The 23,288-nt window shown below is 38.9% G+C and overlaps 2 protein-coding genes across 2 annotated transcripts; both read right to left on the bottom strand.

The window, feature by feature from the left end:
* Positions 1-1,432: 1,432 nt before the first annotated feature.
* On the bottom strand, positions 1,433-5,564 carry MLANA (melan-A). Its single transcript, XM_042826975.1, has 4 exons — positions 5,491-5,564; positions 3,821-3,917; positions 2,381-2,482; positions 1,433-1,501 (listed from the first exon to the last, which is right to left on the bottom strand). The coding sequence occupies exons 1-4, from the start codon at positions 5,562-5,564 to the stop codon at positions 1,433-1,435; spliced, it is 342 nt and encodes a 113-aa protein (XP_042682909.1).
* Positions 5,565-11,005: 5,441 nt separating this feature from the next.
* On the bottom strand, positions 11,006-18,395 carry LOC122164601 (monocarboxylate transporter 13-like). The gene is made up of 4 exons (XM_042826726.1): positions 18,194-18,395; positions 15,036-15,179; positions 13,293-14,093; positions 11,006-11,593 (listed from the first exon to the last, which is right to left on the bottom strand). Exons 1-4 carry the CDS (start codon positions 18,393-18,395, stop codon positions 11,367-11,369), a joined length of 1,374 nt encoding a protein of 457 aa, XP_042682660.1. The 3' UTR covers positions 11,006-11,366.
* Between the last annotated feature and the right edge of the window lie 4,893 nt (positions 18,396-23,288).

Here is a 23,288-nt window from a genome sequence, read left to right as displayed (position 1 = left end):
CCTCATATTCTCATATTCAGCGGGGAAACCGCTGCCCCAGCATCTTTTGCAACTTCTTTTGCATTGGCCCAAGAGTGAAGCACACAGGGACAAAATTTACTGAAGAACTATAGTTGTGCATTTGGAGAAGCAGTTCATTCTGTTTATCCAAACCTTCTCTCAGATTGGACTTTCTAGTGCTGTGTTTGATAGAACAAACCCTTGGATAGGAAACAGCAGATTACAGAGCCGCAAAAAACCATCAGCTTCAAGCTTGCCAGTTCTGCAAAAAATGTATGGAGCACATTCTGTTCTACATCTGGTGCCTACCAGCTCCAAGCTGGCTTTTGGCATGTTTTCCTGTGCGTTCTTCTTCCTGTCGCTAAGCAAGTCCACAGAATTTTTTCCTGCACAGAATCACAGAATGGCCAAGGTTGGAAGAGACCTCAAGGATCATGAATCTCCAACCCCCCGCTTCATGCAGGGCCACCAACCTCCCCATTTAATACTAGACCAAGATGCCCAGGGAGTGTGCTGAAAATGACAACTTTAAGACAACATTTTGAGTTTAAGTACTTCTCTACGTTTCTAAATACATATATCAAATCATTATAAAAATAAATAACTTTAAACTTCCACAGAATTCACAGATATTTATTACCTTTGAACAAGTATCTGCCTAATGAATATACCTTAATTTAGATGTATTGCCTTTCTTTGTTTTCTGTGACTGCTCTGCTTTATTACCAGTAGGTCACGAAATGTGATTGCTGTTATATGCACTGACAAGTATGAAAGAACATGGATTATAAGCAGAAATTCTTAAGTTACATGGATAAAACTTTGATATTTCATGAGGAATTGGTTAATTACAGATACATAAACAAGTGCTGTGAGGTATATGACTGCTGTAAAATACAGCCTCCTTTTGCAGATTAATTTTTAGGGTGGCAGGGAAAATGGTTATTTTTCATATCAGCACACGTAATCAAATATTTCCGCCCACATTATTCTTACAGATTCTTGTACATCGCCTTCTATGGAATAGATTGTTTCTCTCTCTCTCTTTTTTTTTTTTTTTTAAATAAAGGGAGAGAAATTGTGGAAGATGAATGTGCAGCTGCCTACACTTGTCAATCCAGTTGATACCCAGTGGTGTGTTCTTAATACTGGTACTTCTGTGAAGCATGCAAGAAGCCAAAACTCGAACAAAATGTCTTAATCTGAACACAATAAATGGAAAACATGAAACAGAAGCACAGTCAGCTTTATTATAGTGTTTCATGAACTACTTTAAATTGAGCAAGAGTAATTTTCAGCAATTGCTTATGAAAGCATGTTAGTTAATTTTTTATTGCAGTTTTAGCCTTCAGGAAGTTAAGAATGTACAGGAAATAAAGAGGGAGCATGAAGAAATTGAATGGATGTGCTCAGAGTTTAAGACTTATTGCTATCATGGTGAATAAGGAGGTGGTGACTGCTCTGCAGCAATTTTGTCATAGGCTGGTGGAGCATCAGGTACCTGTGGTAAGAAAATCAGTGTGAAAGACTGAAAAGACAATTGAGAAGCCATGAAATGACATGAGACATGCAAGGAGTTATCTGCTTTCATATCAGACGTGGCACTGTAGCTTAAAATAGCTGAGTTGATTCATAACGTCTTCACATTGTTTTCATTTTTCTTAACGTGTTTCCAGGTCTTGCATCAGATTGATTTATATGTATGTGTATGTATGTATAATTCATTGTACAGGAATTTTAAACAAAAGATATTTTACCTACTGAGATTTCAACTCCATCTAGAACTTTAGGAGTCTTGATGAATGCTTATTTCCAGTGATAACAATTAGGGTGGCTTATTTACAATTGTAAGTTACCCTTTTCCCTATTTTCAGTCTGTTTAAACACAACTGTATCTTGATCTATATATTTTTCAAGCAAGCTATTTTAAGTTTTTAAAATAATTATGGTTCCACAGTGTTTAGAGGGTCTACAACCCTGAAGTTTTGTGGTGCTCCCAGACACAATCTATTTGTCATATACAAGAATGGTAGGGTATCTGTTAGAGCTGCATATATTTCAGCATTACCTCATATGTTACCTTAAGAATAATGACAATACAATTTCAGAATAAATGTGGGTGAAAGTACAGGGATTTTTTTAAGAAGTATTAGGGTTATATTTAATTAAAAACAAAAAACAAAACAAAACAAAGCAAAAAAAAAACCCCACACCTTCTCAGAGTTAAAAATGTGCAAAACTATTTTTAAGAGTTAAAGTTATTGCAGACTCAGCCTCAAGAGCACAAACCAAGAAAGAAACCATCAAGTGAATATTTACCAAGATTATCTCACTATGTCTTATTGTATTTAAAGTAAATGAAGCTCAAGCTTTAACTTACCACAGAACTAAAGTTCCTGTACTCTTGCAGAGCCGTTTTGCAGTCTGGTGTTGCTCCCTCACCTACCACAGTTTGTATGGTGCCCATACTGATGCCTTTGCTCTGTGAGAGATCATAAAAAAATAAGAAGTCAAAGTAAAACTGAACATGAATCTGGGGTGCACTACATATGAGTTAGTATTTATGCAGCATTTGTTAGGATGTGGGATTAGGACTGGACACGACAGCAATAACTAAGAAGAGCAATCTACCCATTGCTTTTTGCTGTCTCTCCTGAAACATGCTCTCCCTCCTGTATCATGCATTGCGTTGCCAGCAAAAATGAGGATTGCATTTATTTTTTTTGGCCCGCAGTTACTTCTTGGACACCTTCTTTGCTATAAGAAGGTCACCTCCTTTTCTTTTTCCCATTCCTTTTCTTAATCTCAAACTCCTTTCTTTACCATTTCCCACTTCTTTTTGTACACCCTGTACTAGTTCTCCTCCTTCCAAAAGGCCTAACAAATTGTGAGGTTTTCAAAACCACAAAACGTCAGCTGTTAGATGGAATTGGAAAGGAAGTTGTGCTGTGCACAAAGAAAGCATTAAAGATGTGATGGTGTACATGTATTGGATCTGTCAGTGGGAAGGCAGCAGGGCAGTTATCAGAACAGCGAGGAAAGGGGTTTGCTGGTGAGTTACGGCTTTTAATTCGAAACAGTCACATCTTTTTGGAAAGGTTAGAAAAACTAATATTGGGAAACCAGGTTTCCAAAAAGCCTTCACTTTGCATGGTTAAAAACTGCCTCCATTTCACAGCAAGAATGCTCTTCAGTGCCAAAGATGAAGATTTGAATGTTCCAACACCACAATGTTGTGGGACAGACCTAATTTGATTTTTCAAACATTTCTGAAGAAGGCAAGAAATAGCATTTTTAAGCAGTAATTTTTAGAAAGTAAATCTCAAAATCTGTCTTGCTTTTTTTTGCAAATAATTTTTAACTTTTATAAGAAAGTATTCTTGGTCAAAGTATTCACTAGCACAAGTGTCACATTTATTAAATTAATTGTAACAGCTGTTGGTTTTTTTTTTTTTTTTGCTTCCTAGGCTGACTCCAATTGCATCTGTTCTTAGATGCAAATCTTCTGAGCAGAGAAAATGTTGTTTTATTCAAATGAAAAATTGACAGGATATGTGTAGATTTAAATATGCTTTCTAGAGACTAGATTTTTCTGTCATCATGTTGTGAAAAACTGAGCAATTGTCTCCACTTCCTTACGCTTATGTTTTCTCTGATCTGCTTGCAAGTTTTACTGCATTTCTTATTCTGTGTTTTCACCTGTTAATATGTCTGAAACAAGGACATCTAATGGTAGCTGTAGTGTTGTCAGCATTAATGTAATGCAAATAATGATGGTATGTTGTCAGAATAACATGTGAAAGTGAGCTGCCATGCTTACCCGTAGTCTTTTGTAGCCACTGCGCCTTTTGTAAAACCAGCATCCAAAGATAAGCAACATAGCCAGCACCAAAATGAAGATCCCAATTCCCAGGGCTCTGTGAAAAGAAAAAAAGATAAGAAAAAATAAGTGACAGTAGAACTGGGTGCATTCTTTTGGGAGCAAGAATGGTTAGATCAGGAACTTGTATCTCTGTTCCTTTGCCAGAGGGAGGGATGAAACAGGATATACCTCAGATAATAAAGCATCGGTAGGTTAATCCAGTCTCTGTAGATTAAGCTGCTAGATAAATTCTCTGCCCAGATCTAAAATATTCTAAAAATGAGAAATATTCGTATCTTTGAAGATAATAATCTACCAACAATCCATGCTTCTAAAATATCCTTATGTGTAAATTCAGCAAACTGCTGAATTATGAATTATGAATTATGATTTTGGAAGGGAACAAGAAGTAAAATAGGTGCCAAGCCTGCTGAAGTGTCTCATGTTTGTTAAGTTTTTCCAGGCAATAAGAATTGAGAGATGTATCCCAACTTGCATCATCATGCAATAAATTCTGGCGACATAATTTTTTAAATTATTTGTAAAACACAGCACAGTTTCAAAAACCTAGTAAGAAACTTCAGTATTTATTTTTTTCATGAACAGCTCTGTAGCTCTGTATTTATTTAGTTCTTGTTCTATGACACAGCAGGTACAGTGTTGCTGTCACTGGGTCATTTTGGGGAATATAGGTTCTGCACACTGTGCTGTAGGACATCTTTCCCACTGTTTAGGATATTAAAGAAGCAAAATGACAAAGTTACTGTAGATTCTTAGTCTCAAAAAACTTCCTGTGCTAACGTGCTTTCTGTTAAGGCACTGAGCATTCACTCCTCATTTCTGTGATCTTCGAACATTGAGGAACAGAAAAGTCTGGGAAAGCCCAGAGGGATAAGTTGGCAGGAAAAAAAGAACAAAAGATGATATGAGTGAGGATAAATCTATCCCAGCACGCAGCCGTGTGTCGGGTACCCAGCTTCTCCAAAGTAAACCCTCGGGTTTTCCCACTGGGACCGAGGAGTGGGGAACGTCACGCATCAGAGACCTTTAACATTTACCTGCTCTCTTTTTCTATGGTTCGGTGTTCCATGGAACATTCTTTCTTATGACCTGAGGACTCTGAATATGTGGTTCTTAATGGAGTTTCACTCAGAAATGATTTAGTGAGAGTCACATCGTGTGCACTGTTGTCTCCATCTGCTTTTAGGAGATTTACCTGGGGTTTCCACTGATATTATTCTTTAGGGTATTCCTTAGAGCAAAGCGTTGTTTCTTTGAGGTTCTATAGGGACATAAATCTTACCGAAAGATTGCACTGTTACAACCTCCAATACGTAATTCCAAATGAGCCTCAACAACCCTGGTAATGTTATCATAAAGGTTAATATGAATTGTGAGCATCGGACCAAGCTCTAGATTCTTGAATTCTGCAGTTCTGATTATTCTTAACCATCGACTGCTCTTTTGGATAATTCCATGACAAACATTTCAAAGAACCACGAAACAACCAAAATACATTTTTTCTTTGTACAGCCCTGATTTGTATTTATGTACTATCCTGGAAATTTCTTTTCAGTATAATTTTTCTTTCCACACACATGCTAAAATAGGTTTTGCTTTATGCTTACTCTTCTGCTGTGAAATAGGTCCGTCCTTTTCCTCTAAAGAAGTTTCCATCTTCACGGTGGCTTCCTCTGGGCATTTTGAGATCCTACCTCTGTACAAAACCACGTATTAGAGCACAATAGAAATATCTGTATATGCTGATAAGTACTATCAAATTTTTGTTTCAGTGGGGGCATTTTAGAGAGGTAGAACAATATGCTATTCTCAGAATTAAGCAGACTGTTCCGATTTAAAAACTCAGAAACGCGAAACTCAAAACTATGAGCAGTTCCACGTGAGTGCAGCAGGCTCTGATTTAAGACGATCCTTTCAGGCACTAAGCAGTGACTGATTTATGAAGCAAAATCTCACAGGAATATAGAAAAAAAAATAAAGACAATTTGCCTGGACAAGGAAAAATATTTGAAATCAAGAAAAATAATATTATGCACATACACATGTTTCTGTAGTTCTCTTACACCCTGTAAGAGTTCAAAGAGTCAGCACAAACTGTCACAGACCTGTTGGTTTTCAGATGATTACTATTGTATGTTGGCCAACAAGCACAGAGAATTTATAATCCTAATTCTCAGTTTTAAGAGAACAATCATCCAACTAACAATAGTCCGAACATTACAGAGGAAGAATCCACAAGTAATCATGTCTCTGTCATGTAAGCAGATCAAGAGATTCTACTTGATCGCATCCAATTCATCTACTATCTCATACTGGGGTAAAGTGAGTGTAAAAAGCAGTGAATTTGCCAAAGAAACTTCTATCCAAGGAATCAAAGCATTTTCAGACTTTCACTAAGAGTCTGTTAAGTCTCCACTAAAGCATAATTTTTAAGCAACATAGAACAGTTTGGGTTTAGGTAGAATAAAAAATGCAAGCCTTACCTTCTTCGGACCTGTACTCTGTTAACTAAAGGCATGTACAGCTTTCCTTTCCTTGACTTACTCTGTTTTTTTCCTTCTTTGATCTGTTCTCTTATGACTATCACGAGTTTAAATTCCTTTTAGTACAGCTTCTGAATGCATTAATTAGCATGAAAGGGGCCAGGAGACAACTTTCTTCTCACAGCCTGCATCTTTCCCTCCTAATAAGCACCTCAGAAATCAGTTATTTCTTCATGAGATTACCTACCTTGCTAGAAGGGGCTCAGCACCACTCTGCCTGCATGAACTCCTCAAGTGGGCAGCCTGATACTCAATAAAAGCATGTTTTGATTTGGGGCTGGTTGTTCTGTGGCTCCTGTCTGACAGAGTTAAGGGACTCATTTAACTAAAGCTTTGCTTATCCACATTTTATGTCATTGTAACACTGTGTAGAGGCCAAGACCGTTGGAGCAAAACTTAAAGATGACACTGGTACACCATGGTGGAAGCCTCTTAGTTTATAGCAAGTAGTTCGATTCTGTACTGGCTAGGAAATGCTGCAACAGACTGTTCTGTGTGCTGCAGAACTAATGGAGCCCGGTTCCCAGTGGATTCGTGTGAATTGTCGTCGTGCTCACACACACACAAGCTGTAATAACTGCATTTCAGAACATCAGGCAAGAAACAGCAGCCTGTAATGAATCCAGAACTCTGGGTTCTGTGGTGGGTCAGAAGTGTTAGTTACTGACAAAGGCAAAAAAGATACAAGGACCATGAAGGACCACGTTCTGTTTGATATTTCTCTCAGTGAATCATTTGGGCCTCTCTATCCTGCAAAACTTCCTGTTTTAGTTTGGAATACTCTGGTTACCTTTGAGGCTGCGACACTGGCTCCAGACTTGGTTGAGAAATGGCTGTTTTCAGAAATGAGCAGAAAAAAAGTGATAGTGTGAGAGGTCAACGCCTATTTCTTCAGGAAATCGGTTGAAAAGTCTTAACATCAATATTTCTAGTGAGCTCAGGGCTGGGAAGAGCTGGACCGTTTCATCTGTTCACAAATTACGCAGCTTTTTTCCAGCAATGTTAAAAATCTTACCTTGCCTCAATGCAATCTTTGTTTGGGCAGCTCTCCCCAGTGGTGCCCAGTGCCAGGGCAAGAGGCGGTGGGCACCAACTGGAGTGCAGGAGCCTCGCTCTGAATGCCAGGCAGTGCTCCTGTGTTGTGCAGGTGCTGCAGATGGCTCAGGCTGCCCGGGGGCTGTGGCTCTCCTCCTGGGAGATCTTCAAATGCTGCCCGGGCATGGCTCTGGGCACCCTGCTCTGGGCGTCCCTGCTTGAGCAGGGTTTGGACCAGATGGACCCAGATGTCGCTGCCACCCTCAGCCATTCTGTTACTCTGATTTTTTACTTGACAACTTAAGACCAAAATCTGAAATGACCTTTTTTCTAGAGTAAAGAAAGTCAAGGGAAGAAGAGAAACAACTGTGAAAAGCATAAATCTTCCTATTTAGGTAAATTATTCAGTGTTTCTTTTACATAATCCCAGATGAATCTAGTGGGAGTTTCAAAGGTGAATGAGATATAGAGAAACTTGCTGTAGATAGTCATGAGTGTAAAACAGTAAGCATACACAATCACAGTCCAGTAAATTCCTGAAGAAGCATGCCAGCTCTTGTGTAATGCGTTGAAAATGTCACAGAATACCTTACTGAGCCATGTGTTTTCCTGAAAAAAAGGTTTAAGTTCTGTGAGGGGATGCTCACTGAAGACTACTGTTTGTTCTTTCAGAGTTGAAGCTGATGCATACAGAAAATCCATGTGATACCAAAACCAGTGCATCTCTGCCCCTTCCTTGCCTCAAGCAGTGCAGAGGAGAAAATGTCAATTGATGGAATAGTTTGTGTTCTGAAAGAATTTCTTGTTAATAGTATAACAAAGGGATGTGGGAGAAAACTTTGTCATAGATCAGTGGTGCCATCTGTTATCTAAATACACAGTGCTGCTATTGAGAAACTGGGTGGGTGGGAAGGTGAAACACCATGTCCTGGTTCTGACCTCAGTTCTTTTACTAAACCTTGTTTCTCTGAAGTGGCATTGCTAACTCTGTGAGTGCAAAGTCAAAGGAATTTATATGTGAATTCTACAAGTATTACCTTTTTAAATACTATATTTCAGGAGAAGATGATGTAAGACCCATACCAGCCTGGCCATTTCTTTTAGCCAGCAGCCTGTGGAAACCTAGGACACTCTGATAAATCTCTATGATAGGTATGAAATGAATGCTCTAGTCTAACTGAAAATAACATGCCTGACCTTCTAAAACTAATGACTTCTTTTTTTATTCTGTTGATAAATGTGATTCCATCATTCCAGGATGACTTCATTTTTCCCTTCACAGTATCACAGAGCCCTGCTGCTCCTGCTGAGCCCACATGAAGGTCTCCAGTCCTGCCCTGCCTGGAGCATGACTCTTCATGGTCAGGCTGGGCTGCTCAGGGCCTCACACTGGAGCAACAGGGTCCTCAGGCCAAAACCAGCCCAAACTGCCTGGGCCCTGGCTCCATGGCCCAGCCATCCTGGTGGGAAGAATCTTCTTCTCACCTCCAGCTTGATCATTTCACTCGTTTTTTTCCGTTCTTCTCACCCTCCCACCATGTACCCAGTGCAGAACCCAGCTGTGTCTCCTCTGTCCCCTGTTGCTGGTGCTGGGATTTCTGCTGGGTCCCCAGAGCCACCCCACTCCACACCTGAAGTATCCCACAGCCCCCCTGTAGCCCCAGGCTGAACTCAGCCATGCTTGTCCATTTCTTTACAGTACCGGGTGCCTCCAAAATGGATGCAAGCAGTGCTGAGTGGTGCATCTTCATCTGATGGGCTCTGTACCCAGAGCCCAGGAAGCTACCAGCCTTCTGCACTGCCACGGGCAGATCTCAGGATGCACCCAAAGATGGAAATCAGTGACAGGGACTGTAATTAAAATACACGAGTTTAATAGAGAATACTGAATTGCAATAGAAAGGTAATGTCCTATATTAAGTGTCTCCCCATTATTTTTCCTCTCCCACAGTTCCCCCGTGTTTCGAATGACAAGAAATAGAAATAAAAATGAAGGGTTCTTTTGAATATCAGGATACTGAAGTAACAAAAGAAAAAAAACTCTTTCAATAGAAATCTAAGTTTTAAATTGGCACAATTGACACGTTATTTTTCTGGAAATCCCTAATCCTTGCTACAGACCTTACACTGCAGATTGTGCCCCTTCCACTGTGTGCTCTGTAATCAAGCCCTTGCAGATAGTTGGTATATGAATAGCTGAGTTAATTTCCTGCAAATTAAATTAAAATTTTGAGTTAATTTTCATGGGACGGGAAATAAATACTTCAGATGAGCAACTGATGTTAAACTCGGCTACACAGATAAAATGCTTGACTGAAAAAATATTCTGAAGTTCATAAATGAGGCAGCTATAAATGCAGAGTAGCTTGGAAGTTTCTAAGTCCTATATTTTTTCCTCTCTCACTGTTTTTTTGTTTGTTTGTTTATTTTTGTTTTCTTCTTAATGTGATCCAGTCCTAACTCTCTTTTCTTCTCTTTCCCAGGTAAAATAAAACTACAGAAAATGTGATTTGGGTATAGATTCTTCTTAATCTAACAAATCAATTGTTTTCTTTCTTCAAGAGCATTAGGATAACTGAAAGATACTACTGAACAATTCAGTATATTTAAATTCTCAAGTCTCATCTATTCTCTGATATCTCTCTGTTTCTGTAGCCTCCTATGGTCTATTTCTATGATTAGTGTCTAAAATTAGAAAGTCTTTTTCCCATGAGATATCTCTGCCTTGCTGTGAGTTATAGAATCATATCATAGAATCATAGAATGGCCTGGGTTGAAAAGAACCACCATGATCATGTTGTTTCAACCCCCTGCTCTGTGCAGGGTCTCCAACCAGCAGACCAGGCTGCCCAGAGCCACATCCAGCCTGGCCTTGAATGCCTCCAGGAATGGAGCATCCACAGCCTCCTTGGGCAACCTGTTCCAGTGCGTCACCACCCTGTGTGAAAAACTTCCTCCTAATATCTAACCTAAACCTCCCCGTATATCAATTTCTAATTGTCTATACAAGAAAATGAAATAATTGTGCCTACCATATCTCAACCTATTACAGATTTGAAGACTGTTTTCATTTTCAGTATAAGATTTTGTTTTTTAAATTGGACAGACTTTTTCTTCTGGCACTTTATTTTTAACACTTATCATTCTTGTTACACTTCAACCTCTGCATTTTATGCACCCCTTCTAGTTAAAGCCTTGCAAGCATTGTTCTCTCAGTTATCATACTATTGCACAAAGAAATATTTATTAGTTTTAATATACTGTTACATCTGAGAGTCTTGTTTTGTTTGAAGTCCACCATAATTTCAGGTGTTCTACTGTTAATTGTCAGTCCTTCTCCATTTTATGTAAGTGCACTTTTCTTACTGCTTCAGATACTTAGGACTACATTTCTCTTTGCTGAATTATATAATTGATGTCATTTTCTCCATTTACAATGTTTGTTTAGATTCCAGGCCTGCTCTGTAGGATAAGTGTAAGCTATTATCTCAAAGCTAAATTCATGTACTCCTGGTTTTATATCCAGTCTGTTCAATGATCACTCTGAACACTGCTTCTCCAGGCTAAACATCTGTGAGCTGGTGTCTTTTTCTATTTGAAAGTGATGGCTGTGGCCTGTATTTCGAGGGGAAGGTTTCTGCCTGCTGCAAAAAGCTTCGTGGTAATTTTGTTTAGATCATAGCCTCTCTATCACAGCCTTGTGGGGCTGCGTTGAAGACTTGTAAAGTCAAAACGCAGCTGCAACATCAAAATAACATTGTGGCAGTGGTTATAGGTGTTGTTTGCTTGTGAACTAGCGACTTTCTTCCTCTGTTTTACATACTCCTACTCAAAACACCCACTATTAAAAAGAATCCTAATATCCTAATATTGATTTTCAAGAAGTTGCATGATGTCCAGTGTAATCACACCACTACATCATGGTCTTGGTACCTTCTTTTCTGAAGTTTCAGAAAATGGAAGGAAGTGTAAGGTAATGATAATTTTTCTGATTTAGTACTAGCATGGTTTCCTTTTTCACTTCTTTGTTGAAATTGATCTAAAACAACTAAAAATACAGCTGCTAGGATGAGAGTGGCTCCTGCCATGTAGAAGCCTGCTCTGTAGTCTCCAGCCATGTCCACAATCAGACCTGGATAGGAAAAAAAAGAGACAGTAATGTGGCTGACAGAAAACAGGCCAATGCGAATTAGCTCATCAGTGTGAACACGTCCTCTCATAAAGGGAGCACCCTGACTACATACCTTTCTTGCAACTTTCTGCACCATGAAAGCATAAAGCGTCGCCACATTATTGCACTTGAAAATTTCACAGAAAATTCTCTGTTCATCTACCTTGCAGACACAGATTGTGAAACAAAGTGCTACTTCGTTTGAAATGCTTTCCAACTCAAAATTTATCGGGCGATAAAAACAATGGCAGAAAAATAAATTAATCATGTGGCTTTGTATCTTAGGATCTTCGCATTTAACAGCTACTGTAAGTTGGACAACAACTGTAGAGCATGGGAGTTTAAAAAAGGAAAGAAGAGGCCCCCTGGTGGCGACAGACTCTGGTGAGTCACCTACGGCGTTAATGGCTTCCCCATTCATCGTTTTTCAAAAAATCGTCGACGTTAACAAAAGAAAAGACCTCCGTTTTTACACAGCTTTTATGCACACAACACACCTGAGACATCGTGCGCTGTACTGAAGAAACAGCAGTACAGTAGTAGTGCTGTAGCAGTGCACGTGTAGCACTGGCTGCTCAGTGCTCACAGCTACAGGTTCACCTGGGGCCGGCAAAGGCTTCTTCTTTGTTCAGCCTCTATCCAGTAGCAGGACCATTGCATATACTGCCTATTCTCCAGCCCTCACTCCAATCTAACATCAGTCCTACTAGGCAAAACATCTTTGAAATAAAATCTTTTAGCTATTACTCTGAAAGTAAGAGAGAAGAGCTAGGTAAGCACCATGGTTTCTCTCCTCTTCTGCACTTTCTTTTCAGCTTGCTACGCATACACAAAGCATCACACTGATACCCAAATAATCAGTGCTGATGAGCAGGCATTATTTCTGCAAGTCTCGTTACTGTGGTACTTTATTCAGATCTTCCCTGACTAAATCTGATACCACTCTCTTTCAAATCCTCTATAAAACTTCCTAGTCCTTGTGCTTTAAAGTTGAATTAAAATATTACAGTATTCAGTTTGACCCACTTGTCTCCTATTACACACTGTCACTGCCACAGAAATCACAGTAGTCTGTGAAGTCTCTGATTTTATTCAGTGCACTTTGGATGAAGACTCAGATTCACATGTTACGTCAGTCATTTTTCTACCATACCGCTTAGTAAATTTCCTACAGCCAGCAGCTAATTTCTCTTGCATTTTCCAAGATGAACAGTGTATTGCTGCTAACAAATAAAAACCATATGCAATCTCACTGTCTGCTTTCTCTTCCCACTGCTTTTTTATACTGATTCCCCATACATTATTACACTGTTCAGCTGAAATGCTGTCTGAAAACAGCAGCATCTTTGTGAATATTTCCTTCAGGTACACATAGCTCAACATTTCAAGCCATTAAGTGTGACCTTCTGTGGAAACCTTCCCAGCAATTAGCAACATCTATGCAGAATGATTATTCTCAAATTCCAAAAACTCAGCTGCTTTTTCTATGAAAGTATGGATCTGTTGTTTGTCCCAGATATGTATTTTCAGTATTTACTTGTTTGTCCAGGCATTCCTGAGCTAATGGAGAAAGAAATCTGGCTCCAGCTCTAAATATTTCAGTTTGGGTAACCATTCCTCATTATTCTAGTAAACTGTATTTAGCAGAGTATACACTTACCAGCAAGAGGAGGCCCCAAAAATCCTCCAGTGCTTCGAATAAGCATGAAAAGCCCTAAAGCACTGTCAAAATCTGACATGCCCACAACTTCTGCTAGCACTGTAATGTGAACAGCAACTGTTGTGCCAAAGAAGAATCCATAGAAGCCAGTGAATATTGCCAAGGACAGGTAGTTGTTAGCCAGTGGCAGAAGCATCAAGGAAGTACTGATCAAGGTGATTGTCATTGTCAGTAAGTGAATAGTTTTCGTAAGGTGGAGATTGGCATACCAGCCACATAGCAGTCTGCCTGCAAAATCCACCATAGCCAGAATGGATAGGAGAGATGCAGTCCAAGATTCGTCTATTCCCAGGCTGTAGCTTAGTGGAACTAAAAATAACGGAGGAACAAAGAAACTCATTGCAGCTAGTATGCCAAACATGGCATAAAGCACAAATTCTGCTCTCCTCAGAAGCATCCAGTTGAAGGTTCTGTGTGTGATGATAGACTTCCCTTCTTTGTCTGTCTTAGATGCACCACTGCCAGGTGTTGGTTCAGGATGGCTCACCTCAGGGTGGAAGCTGCTTGTCAGGGGTCGCATCAGTATTCCACAGACACAGATGTTGAGTTGGGTGCCACCTATGATCAAGAGGGCACCTTTCCATCCATACTGACTAATCAGCCACTGGAAAAATGGCCCAAATGTAAATGCAAACACACATTCTCCAGCACTGGCAATAGCATTGGCCAGAGCTCTTTTCTTGGAAAAATAATGGCTAACAATGCTGATGGCTGGTGTCCATGAAAAGGAAATCCCAAGTCCTGAAAAACACCAATATGAATACCATCAGTTAGATAGTGCTGAAGTATTCTGTTGAGCTGGAAATTAAAATGGTCAGTGCTCCTATGTTTGTGAAGACAGTAACTGGGAAAATAAAAATATTTTCTTGCCTAGTGAAAGAATCAGCTCATTTGTATTATGTGCTACAGTGTATATTTGTGGCACTTCTTCTGTAAGAATAGGTTGTAAGATAAGAAAAGAAAAAAATAAAGAGGAGAATGATGTATACACAATTATATTCTTACCATGAAAAAAATAGCAACAGTTGTTCAGACAAATTTGAAGATGTTCCTAGATCAGATCTCTGGGTTAAGCTCAGCTGTGCTCAGTGCCAGAAAGTGAGATGAAGGAAGCTGGTAGCACACCAGCTATGGGTACTGCTCACTGTCTTGCCAGGCTGCTTGGTTTCAAACCTGCTCTCATTTACTTTAATTTTAATGGCTCTCTATAATCATTTAGCAGGCCAAAGAACTCTAATTCCACACATTTTCAAGTATCCAGCATAGAACTGGGAATGTTACTTTGTTAAAAATGCTCAAAATGCTCAACATGTAAGATCATGTAATAGAAAGTACAGTGTCTGGGAACTCTAGGCCCATGTACTTCAGTATGCTTTAGATTCCTCAGGCCTTCACAGAACTATCAGCCTCTGATAAAACAGTATTCTTTTCATTTTCTGGTTGCATATAATTTGCAGATACAAATTACTAGTATTGGTTTTCTACTTTGTCATGCAATTTTCTAGCACAGATTCTTACATCCAGAGTGGGAGAAGAGGGAAACAACCTTCAAATATGGACACTGGTTTTAGATGTTTATAAAATCAAAACAGATATCAGATTTTAAAACTCCTGCAATTAGCGTCCTTGAGTAAGGGCTCTGAGTTGCTAGTGCAAGAAACCTGTAAAGCCACAAAGATATACCTTGTAGGAAGCCAGTTGTTGCATACATCCAGATCATGTTGAGCCCAAGACATCCCAGGGCCATTCCTGAAAATGCAAGGAGTCCTCCAGTGATCACAACAGCACGGTGGGTGTATTTTACACATAGTGAGCTGGCAACAGGGGCTAAATCAACAGCAAACAGGAGCAAGAGACACGTTAGAAAGCACAATGACATATCAGAGCAATCAAGTAAAGCATGTGAAGAAGTAAGATCTTTACTGTGCATGTCTGTCACACACATATGAGGGAGAGATGGCCTACTTCTGTTGCATTCTGCTGTACAGGAGGGTAGGTCGATATCTGGGCTGATAGAGAAAAGGCAGCACAAATTTAAATAACAAAACTCCCAAATTCATTCCAACTATCACCCGTCCTTTGGCGGTGTTTCCTGCCAGCAGGATATATGCCTTTTGTGAAGCAAGAATGACCACTAGATGGAGCCCAAGTAACACAAGCACCTCTCGTTCCGTTCGCCTTCCTGGAGGATACACTTACTCTGCTTCACATAAACCACCCGTATTTTGGAAACGAGTTCCGAGATATAAAGAAATTCACTTAATGAGAGTTTTGTTCACAAAATGAAAGAAGGTGGGAGACAAAGAATAGATGGCACTCAGAAAAGGAGGTTTTATGGTAACTTGTAGGGGCAGGCTATTGTACTTTCACCTGTGTTAAGAAGTAGTGACTTTGATAAATAAAACAAGTAAAATAAACCTGGCTGAGAAGTATTAACAGCCACAGAAGCTGCAGGACATATGCTGTCTGATAGAAGAAATGCAAATAAACATTATTTCAGCATTTGCATCAAAATTACAAGGATTTGGTAAGCATGTAGAGATGTTAAGATAATTCAGTAATGTTCTGTCAGAAATAGTGGAAGGGATGAAGCAAGAAAATGTGTATACAGCTGGAGACTCATACAATGAGTAAAACTGGGAAAAGTAGTCTGAGGACAACAAGAGGTATCCGTGAAAGTTCTTAATGATGGAAGTAAAATCTGCAGCTGGAGAAGAGTCAACACACAGGGCAATTTTTTTTTTTTTTTTTTTTTTTTTTTCTTTTTAGAGAATGAGAAAAAACAGGCAGAAATTGAATGTGGGGTAGCAGGAGGAAGAAAGGAGCTAGCCACAGAACTGGAAACGAAGAAGATAACAAGGGAACAGAGTCTGGAAGGCAATACTCAGAAAACTTGTAATCACAGTGCCAGAGAGAGAGGAGATGGAAGAGGCACCTAATACCAAAAGGAGGCCTATGTGATGGGCAAAATCCTTGCACTTGGTAAATCAAACAGCTTGTTGCAGATGCAGATCCTCAGACAGAAACAAGGTCTCCTCCTATGCAAGATGCAGAGATGCTGTTGAAAATATCCAAATGGGAAAAATTAATAATTCACTGATCATCCTTTATACTGAGCCAAATGGCATTGAAGGTTTCACAGTGGAACATGTTAGGAAGAGCTAAGCAAGGCCAGGAAAGATGCTTAAGGAACTGGAGGCTCAGGTGATCTTCATCAGTAAGTCTTCTGGTCCCTATAAATGAAGCAAAGGCAGAAGGAAAATTACTGAATGATGCAATAATTCATAAACTGCTGTATGGAAGAGTTTTAGAATGTTTGATCATCAAGCTCAACTCACTGGAAGAGGATTATTTTCAAATGATTTCAAAGAATGAGGAGCAGTTTCTGCTGAAAACCATAACCATTTTCTTTGAAGTACACTAGACTAAGACCTATTCAGGCTACTGCAATTTTGCTGGTATATAAAAAACAAAAGTAAAAATAATAATTTATGAAACTATAAGATCTGGAGTTCTTTCATCCTCCTACATTGCCTTTTTTTTTCTTGCTGCTCTAAGTTCTTATGTCTGAATGACATAATAGTATCACAATTAGGTCAGCGGTAAGTCTGATTTGTAAGCCAAATAGATTTTCGTAGAAATGGATGAAAAAGCAAGGACTTTTCAAATAATTATTTCTGTCAGAATGAAAGAACACTGCAAATCAAGCTTCAATTGTAACACCTAATGGAACTAATAAAAACTTGGCAGTGCATGATTTGCTTTATCTTTTGACTCTAAATTTGAATGATAGTTTTGTTCTTAATATATTTTTTCCAAGAAAGATCAGCTCTTCAAAGTCTTTGTAAGCACTAGGCGTGGACTGAGTAGGATGTACATAATTACACAGTATCTATGCAATGAAGTGTCTCCACAAACAAAATTGTAATAAAATTTATTATGTAAGGATACCTACTTATTGCAATTACATTTCTACATGAGAATATCTGGACAGGATTTCTCAAATTCTGTGCAGTTCTTGCCTGCACATGTCTGAAAGCTTTACCACTATGGTAAAGCATGATCCAGATCACAATGGCACAAAAGGCTCTGATTAGTAAGTGAAGAGCCAAATGCAGCATATTTTATTTTCTTCACTTCTTGCTTTGGCAAATGGAGTATTTAACCTGATCCAATTGCTCACGGTATTTGGCTGATTTATAGTTCTCTCTTTCTTCCCTTATTGTCTGCTTACACTCTGTAAGGTCTTATCTTTTTCTTCTCTACAGATGAATTGATTTTTTTTTTCCTTTTAATCTCATGAGATTTTTGTTAGATAGAGAACAAGGAATTACTTTAAGGGAGGAAGGAGAGCCTGAACTGGGATTAGGCACAAGGAGAGGGAAGTTTTGTGGAGTAAAAAAGGAGAAGGAATGGGGGAATTGATGTCACCATTGTGGTAGCATACAGCTTATCTAGTAGGCAGGATCACCGTCCTTAGGTCTTAAAGCACTTGGAAAAATGGTAGTCACTGTAAAAATCAGTGAACTAGCACAAACTGGTTTAGAATTTGATCCAACAATCTCTGAAGTTCTTAGCATTATCATCCCTGAGTTTGATACAAAGTCTGTAGGAAAACTGAATTATGAGACTAGGTACATAGAGTTCTCTAAGATAACCAAATTTCAGTGCATACACACAGAGTACTCACTTTATCACTTGATGTCTGAGGCATGGATACATTTTTGTAAGAGGAAGCAAATGCCAATTTTTTGAAGAGAAGAAAGAAGCATTGTCCCTGCATGTCTTTATTTTGTAGTTAGAATTTAAAACCAAAATGCTAAAGGGAAACTTTCACCTACCTCCTAAATGAAAGGTGGCAATAGTTATCGATGTGATCCAAGAAATGGTGCTTGCAAGCTCATCAAAGTGCTCCTGGATTTCAACAAAGAAGAGACCAAAAGTCTTGAGGACAGCAGCAGTAAGGCCCATCACTATGAAGGCTGACACTACCACAACCCATCCATAGCCACCATCTGGTGGACTGATGTCTTTGGTCTGCATTTTTCTGCTTCTCAAATCTTCTCTCAGTTGTGATTTGGTTTTGTTTTGTTTTGTTTTAGTAGCAGTTGTGACAAGGATCTTTAAAAGATCTGCAAATTAGTAGAAGGCCAATAATTAAACAAGTGAATTTGAATAGTCTTGGAATTTTTTATACAAATAATTATCAAGTGAAAATAAATTATGCATTGCAGTAGTTAGATTGAAAATACTAACTGGCAAACAGGTGTCATAGGACACAGAAAGAGGAGTAGAAAGTACAAGGAAGAAAGTTTAGAAGTTACAAAAAATATTCAGGCTAGAAATGTTACAAAGATAGAATCATGACAAAATTGAAGTGGGTCAGAAGACCATGACAGGCTGTGCTGAATGGCACATTGGTTGGCACTATGGCACTATGACTGAGCAATGTGGTCCCGCAGAAAGCATTCCTGCACATAGCAGGTGGGTTAGAACTGGATGATCTTATGGTCCTCTCCAGCCCAAACTACTCTGTGACTCTGTGATGACAGATGTAAGTTCCAGGAATATAGCAAATCCTTTTCCTTTTTTTTTTTAAAAGTTGTGCTTTGGTTCTAAAATTCCATGTGATGTGGCAACTTTGACTGAGGATTGTAAACGTATAAACCTAACACAAACTCATTAAGATTATTTAGAATTATGCTTTTGAATTTTTATATTACTCTCTGTGTTTCAAATTCAAAGCCATTGCACAATTTCTCAGTAATTCCAGGGGCAGTACATCTTCTGTCTACATAAACAAGACGTATGCAATCTCAAAAAATTGTATGAACATGAAACTGCATGTTATTCAGGTCTCTAAGCCACACCTTAAAGAACCAGGACTAGATGTGGCAGTGGAACTCTAAATGCTAACTGTACGTCTTCAGATTTTAGAGAACCTCTTCACAGCATGCAAAGGGTACTAAAATTTTTCCTGGATACCACAGATAAAACTGTGTGGCAGAAACCTTTGGAGGAATATTTTAAAAAGGTCTTTGTCTCAGGAAATCTCTAAGCTGCAAGTTGTCAGAAACTTTATGCTTATGCTGTTCTTTTACAAAAACACCTTATTTAGACCTGAACCAGACATTTTCATAGTGCGTGTAAAATTGCAAGGAGTAATGCGTAAGAATTTTGGAGTGATCTTTGTAATACTTGCACATTTATAAATATGGATGGTTCCAGAACTGCTAAGATTTTGAATAAAAATATGGGGCATTTGTCTACTTGAGAAAACTTCCTAATTGGCAGGTACATCTTAATTAATACAAAACTGAAAAAAGCACTGTTAAATTTTTGTTACATACTTGGAGAAACCATGCAGTACACAGAAGATGTAGGATCTGTCTGTGAGGATTCTTTGTGGATATTAAAAACAACCACAAGTGTGTATCTTATACTAAATGCATGAAACCAAAAAAAAAACAAAGGGACACTGCACAAGAAACAGCTTTATTCTAAGAGGGAGAATGAGAGTTAAAAACGTTCGTTAAGTACTTACCTTTATCTTTGTTGTGTGCAGCAAGAGTTTAGGGAATCCATCCCACTAAAAGCCATCCAGCACAAAGCAAAAGCCACCATTCCAGGAGAACCTAAATAACGGCAAAAAGGTTGGGGTGAACAGGCTGTCAGATCTTTGTAGGAATCAGGAGCAAAAACATCCTGCTGCCTGGTGTCTGGCTCAAGCTTCTGGCTAACACATGGCACTGGCTGCATGACAGACATAGCCAGACACATTCATCAGTTGTGGAAGGCCTCAGAAACATCCTGAAAAATCTTAAAACTCAGACACAAGAGAGGAAAGAATGTCTTGTGCTTGGGCCCACGTGAAGGAATCTGGTTTTAATTCCCAGTTTCTGGGTGACCTTGAGCAAAACATTTGCTCTTGCTATATTCTCTCAGTTGTCAAATGCAGATGATACTCTCTACGGTCATGGATTTTGCAACACTAAAAACGTTAACACTTGTATTAATGCTCAGGTGCTCCAAGAAAATACAGGAACTTTATCAAGCTGTAGCCACGTCCTATACGGCTGTGCTGAAGTGTCCAGGTCATGATTTGTTCTAAGGTACTGGAAAAACACACACAAAAATGCTGCAGCAACACTCGGGCGAAAGAAGCTTCTTGTGCAGAGTAGTCACGATACTGCTGCACTCCGCATGGACATTCCAGGGAAAGGATTATGACTTGTGCCTCAAGACAGATATAAGAAATCCTGCTATTTACCTGGCAGCACCTTGAACTAAAACAAGCATAATAAATCTACTACTTCCTGACACCACCCAAAGCTCTTCACCTTCATTAGGCAAACTCTGCCCTAGGAGGAGTATAAATCAGGCTTTGCTGCTCATAAGACTTAAAAGAAAAGCTTTTTTTCGTATTACAAACATATCTTCTATGTCACTGTTCAGAATTCAGTCTCCAGTCTGTTTCAATGATCACGGTCTTACATGTAACTCCAAAATGAAATTGCTATTCTGGTCACTTGATTAATTGACATTTTTGTCTCCTAGGTGCCCTACATATTTGGAAGTAGTGCAGGTACATAAGTAGGGAATTGCTGAAGTGCCTGAGCTGAGTAAAAGAAGGCTTAGATGTTGCAACGGGTGGACACATTCCTGAGCACCATATTCTGCTTTCTTCATTCTTTCAGTTGAAAGTTGGCCAGAAGCATGTAAGAAAAACACCCTGGATTTCTTTTTACTCTAGACTATTCAGCAATGTTAAGCAGTAAGTTTTTAATATTTTCACTTTTTCCCCTTGCCCCTGAAAAAGACTTATGCAGGAAAGACCTGGAGGTAAAACTGCACTTGTTCATACAGGATATCACTCATGACTGTAAAGCTCTGTGTGGAAGAACTAGTACACTCCCTAGCATCTCATTGCCTCTGACCTCCAAGCTTTCTCATGGCTGTTAGAATGCTTGCCCTGTGAGACAGGAGCTACGGCTGTTTTGATGACAGTGGAGTGTACATGCCAGAAGTAGCAGCCACCTGATGGTGAAATTTGTCAGCAAGGATGCACTGGCAAAACGTAACCTATTTGCAGTCAAATGTCTACAAAAGTGCTCACAGTGCATGAGTAGAGGAGTTATCTATTCACATTCTTTCAGTTCTCTGAGATGCTTCTGCTTTTATTTGTGTTTGCTTGATAATAATATTGATAATAGAAGATTGATAATAATAAATATGAATATTGTTTGTTTGCATTTTAGTGCCATATAACGTTGTGAAGACTGATTATTGATTATTTAGTTGAGTTCTGTGGTCTAATTTGCATACTACAGAATAACACAACAGTTCGATGTCAGAGAACACGTATATCGCAGAACAACCTGATAGTGGAACCACAGAAAGACTATTGTTGCCAGGAACTTCTGGTCTTCTTGTTTAAGCAATGCGTAAACCCCCAAAATAATTGTACAATTTCAGTCTTTCTTAGAGGCTGGATGGACTCCCTAAGAGAACAGCACTTTGCAGAAGAGCACTAGTAAGGCAAGTATTACCTTTTTGCATGCTCAGATGAAGAAACATCACTTGCAACTTGTTTTTTTGGCTTTATCTTTCAGTACAAATGTGGTACTTTACAATGGATTTGGACTTAAAAATTAAAAATAAGAGAAAAGAAAAAGGAAAAATAAAATAAAAATGATACTAAGCTATGTAAACAAAGGCTAAACTATTTCCACTAAAGGCTAGCACTGAGATACAGCTACTACTAGAATGAATTAGATGTTGCCCTTCCTAATACTATTTAGTACATTTTAGCTTTAGGAGAAAAACAATATTGATAATATACCAATGTTTTAGTGCTGTGCAGAGCCAAGGATATTTCAGTTTTGATCTTCTCATATTGTCCTGACAGCAAAAGGAGCTAGGGAGCACACGGAGGAGACAGAACTGAGACAAATGACCCAAGCTGTCAAAAGGGATATTCCATGCCATACGGCATCATGTGAACTGGCTGGGCATCAGCTCGCAGGTGATGAGCAATTGCATTGTGCATCACTTGTTTTGTAAATATATACATATATATCATGATCATTACTATTATTTCTATATATATATATTTATTTTTTTTTTGGTTTATTAATAGTTTTCATCTCAACCCACAAGCTCTACTTCTTTATTTCTGACTTTCTTCCTCATCCCATTGGGCAGGGGTGTGAGGGAAAGGTTGTGTGGTGCTTTCTGGGTTAAACTCCAGCAGATCTTCAAAATATGTTAAGAACAGACTAAAATCATAATTTTTAAAAATATTATATTAAAAGAAAGATTGAAAGAATTAAGGAGATAAATGGTAATTTATACTGAAACTTGATGTATGTGCCTTCGTACAGAATGATGAAACAGGTACTTATTATGTTTGCCAAAATCAGATACCTTCTGTTCTTCATCTAAAGCTCATACTGATCTGCTGATGCACACACACCACTGCAATTCCAAATACATCAGAGCTGTGCTAGTTACTGCTCTTCAAATAGAAAATCAAGAGAACCTCTCCACAAAAATATCCTCTCTAGCGTCATTAGCATCATCTTGGTAAGAGCATAATGAATATGATCTGTAACACAATTTACTGTCATATCACATCAGGATGGAACGAATGCTCTAGCAGCCAGTTTGAAGTAACAAAAATTAAGTACTGCATAAAGAAATTACCTTACTCAGATAACCCAGAATTGTGCAGGAAAAGTTCTTCTTTTATCTTGTAGTTGCATGTGTGCTCTTGGGTGGTGCTGCAAACCACCGGGTCATCTTATGCACTGTTCCTTGTGTGCAGAATCTAGATGAACAAGCCAATCCATCTCAGTCAGGATGGGTAAGTTGTTTGACTTTTTAAGAGGAGCCCATGACCACTCCCCAGAATACATTTGGCTCCACCTACACTCA

Source organism: Centrocercus urophasianus, unplaced genomic scaffold (genome assembly GCF_019232065.1).
Source record: "Centrocercus urophasianus isolate 14NV4802_14NV808 unplaced genomic scaffold, USGS_Curo_1.0 seq_27, whole genome shotgun sequence".
In the NCBI taxonomy this organism is placed as follows: domain Eukaryota; kingdom Metazoa; phylum Chordata; class Aves; order Galliformes; family Phasianidae; genus Centrocercus; species Centrocercus urophasianus.
The sequence above is the reverse complement of the archived record's forward strand: the minus strand, read 5'-3'. Positions and strand labels throughout refer to the sequence as shown.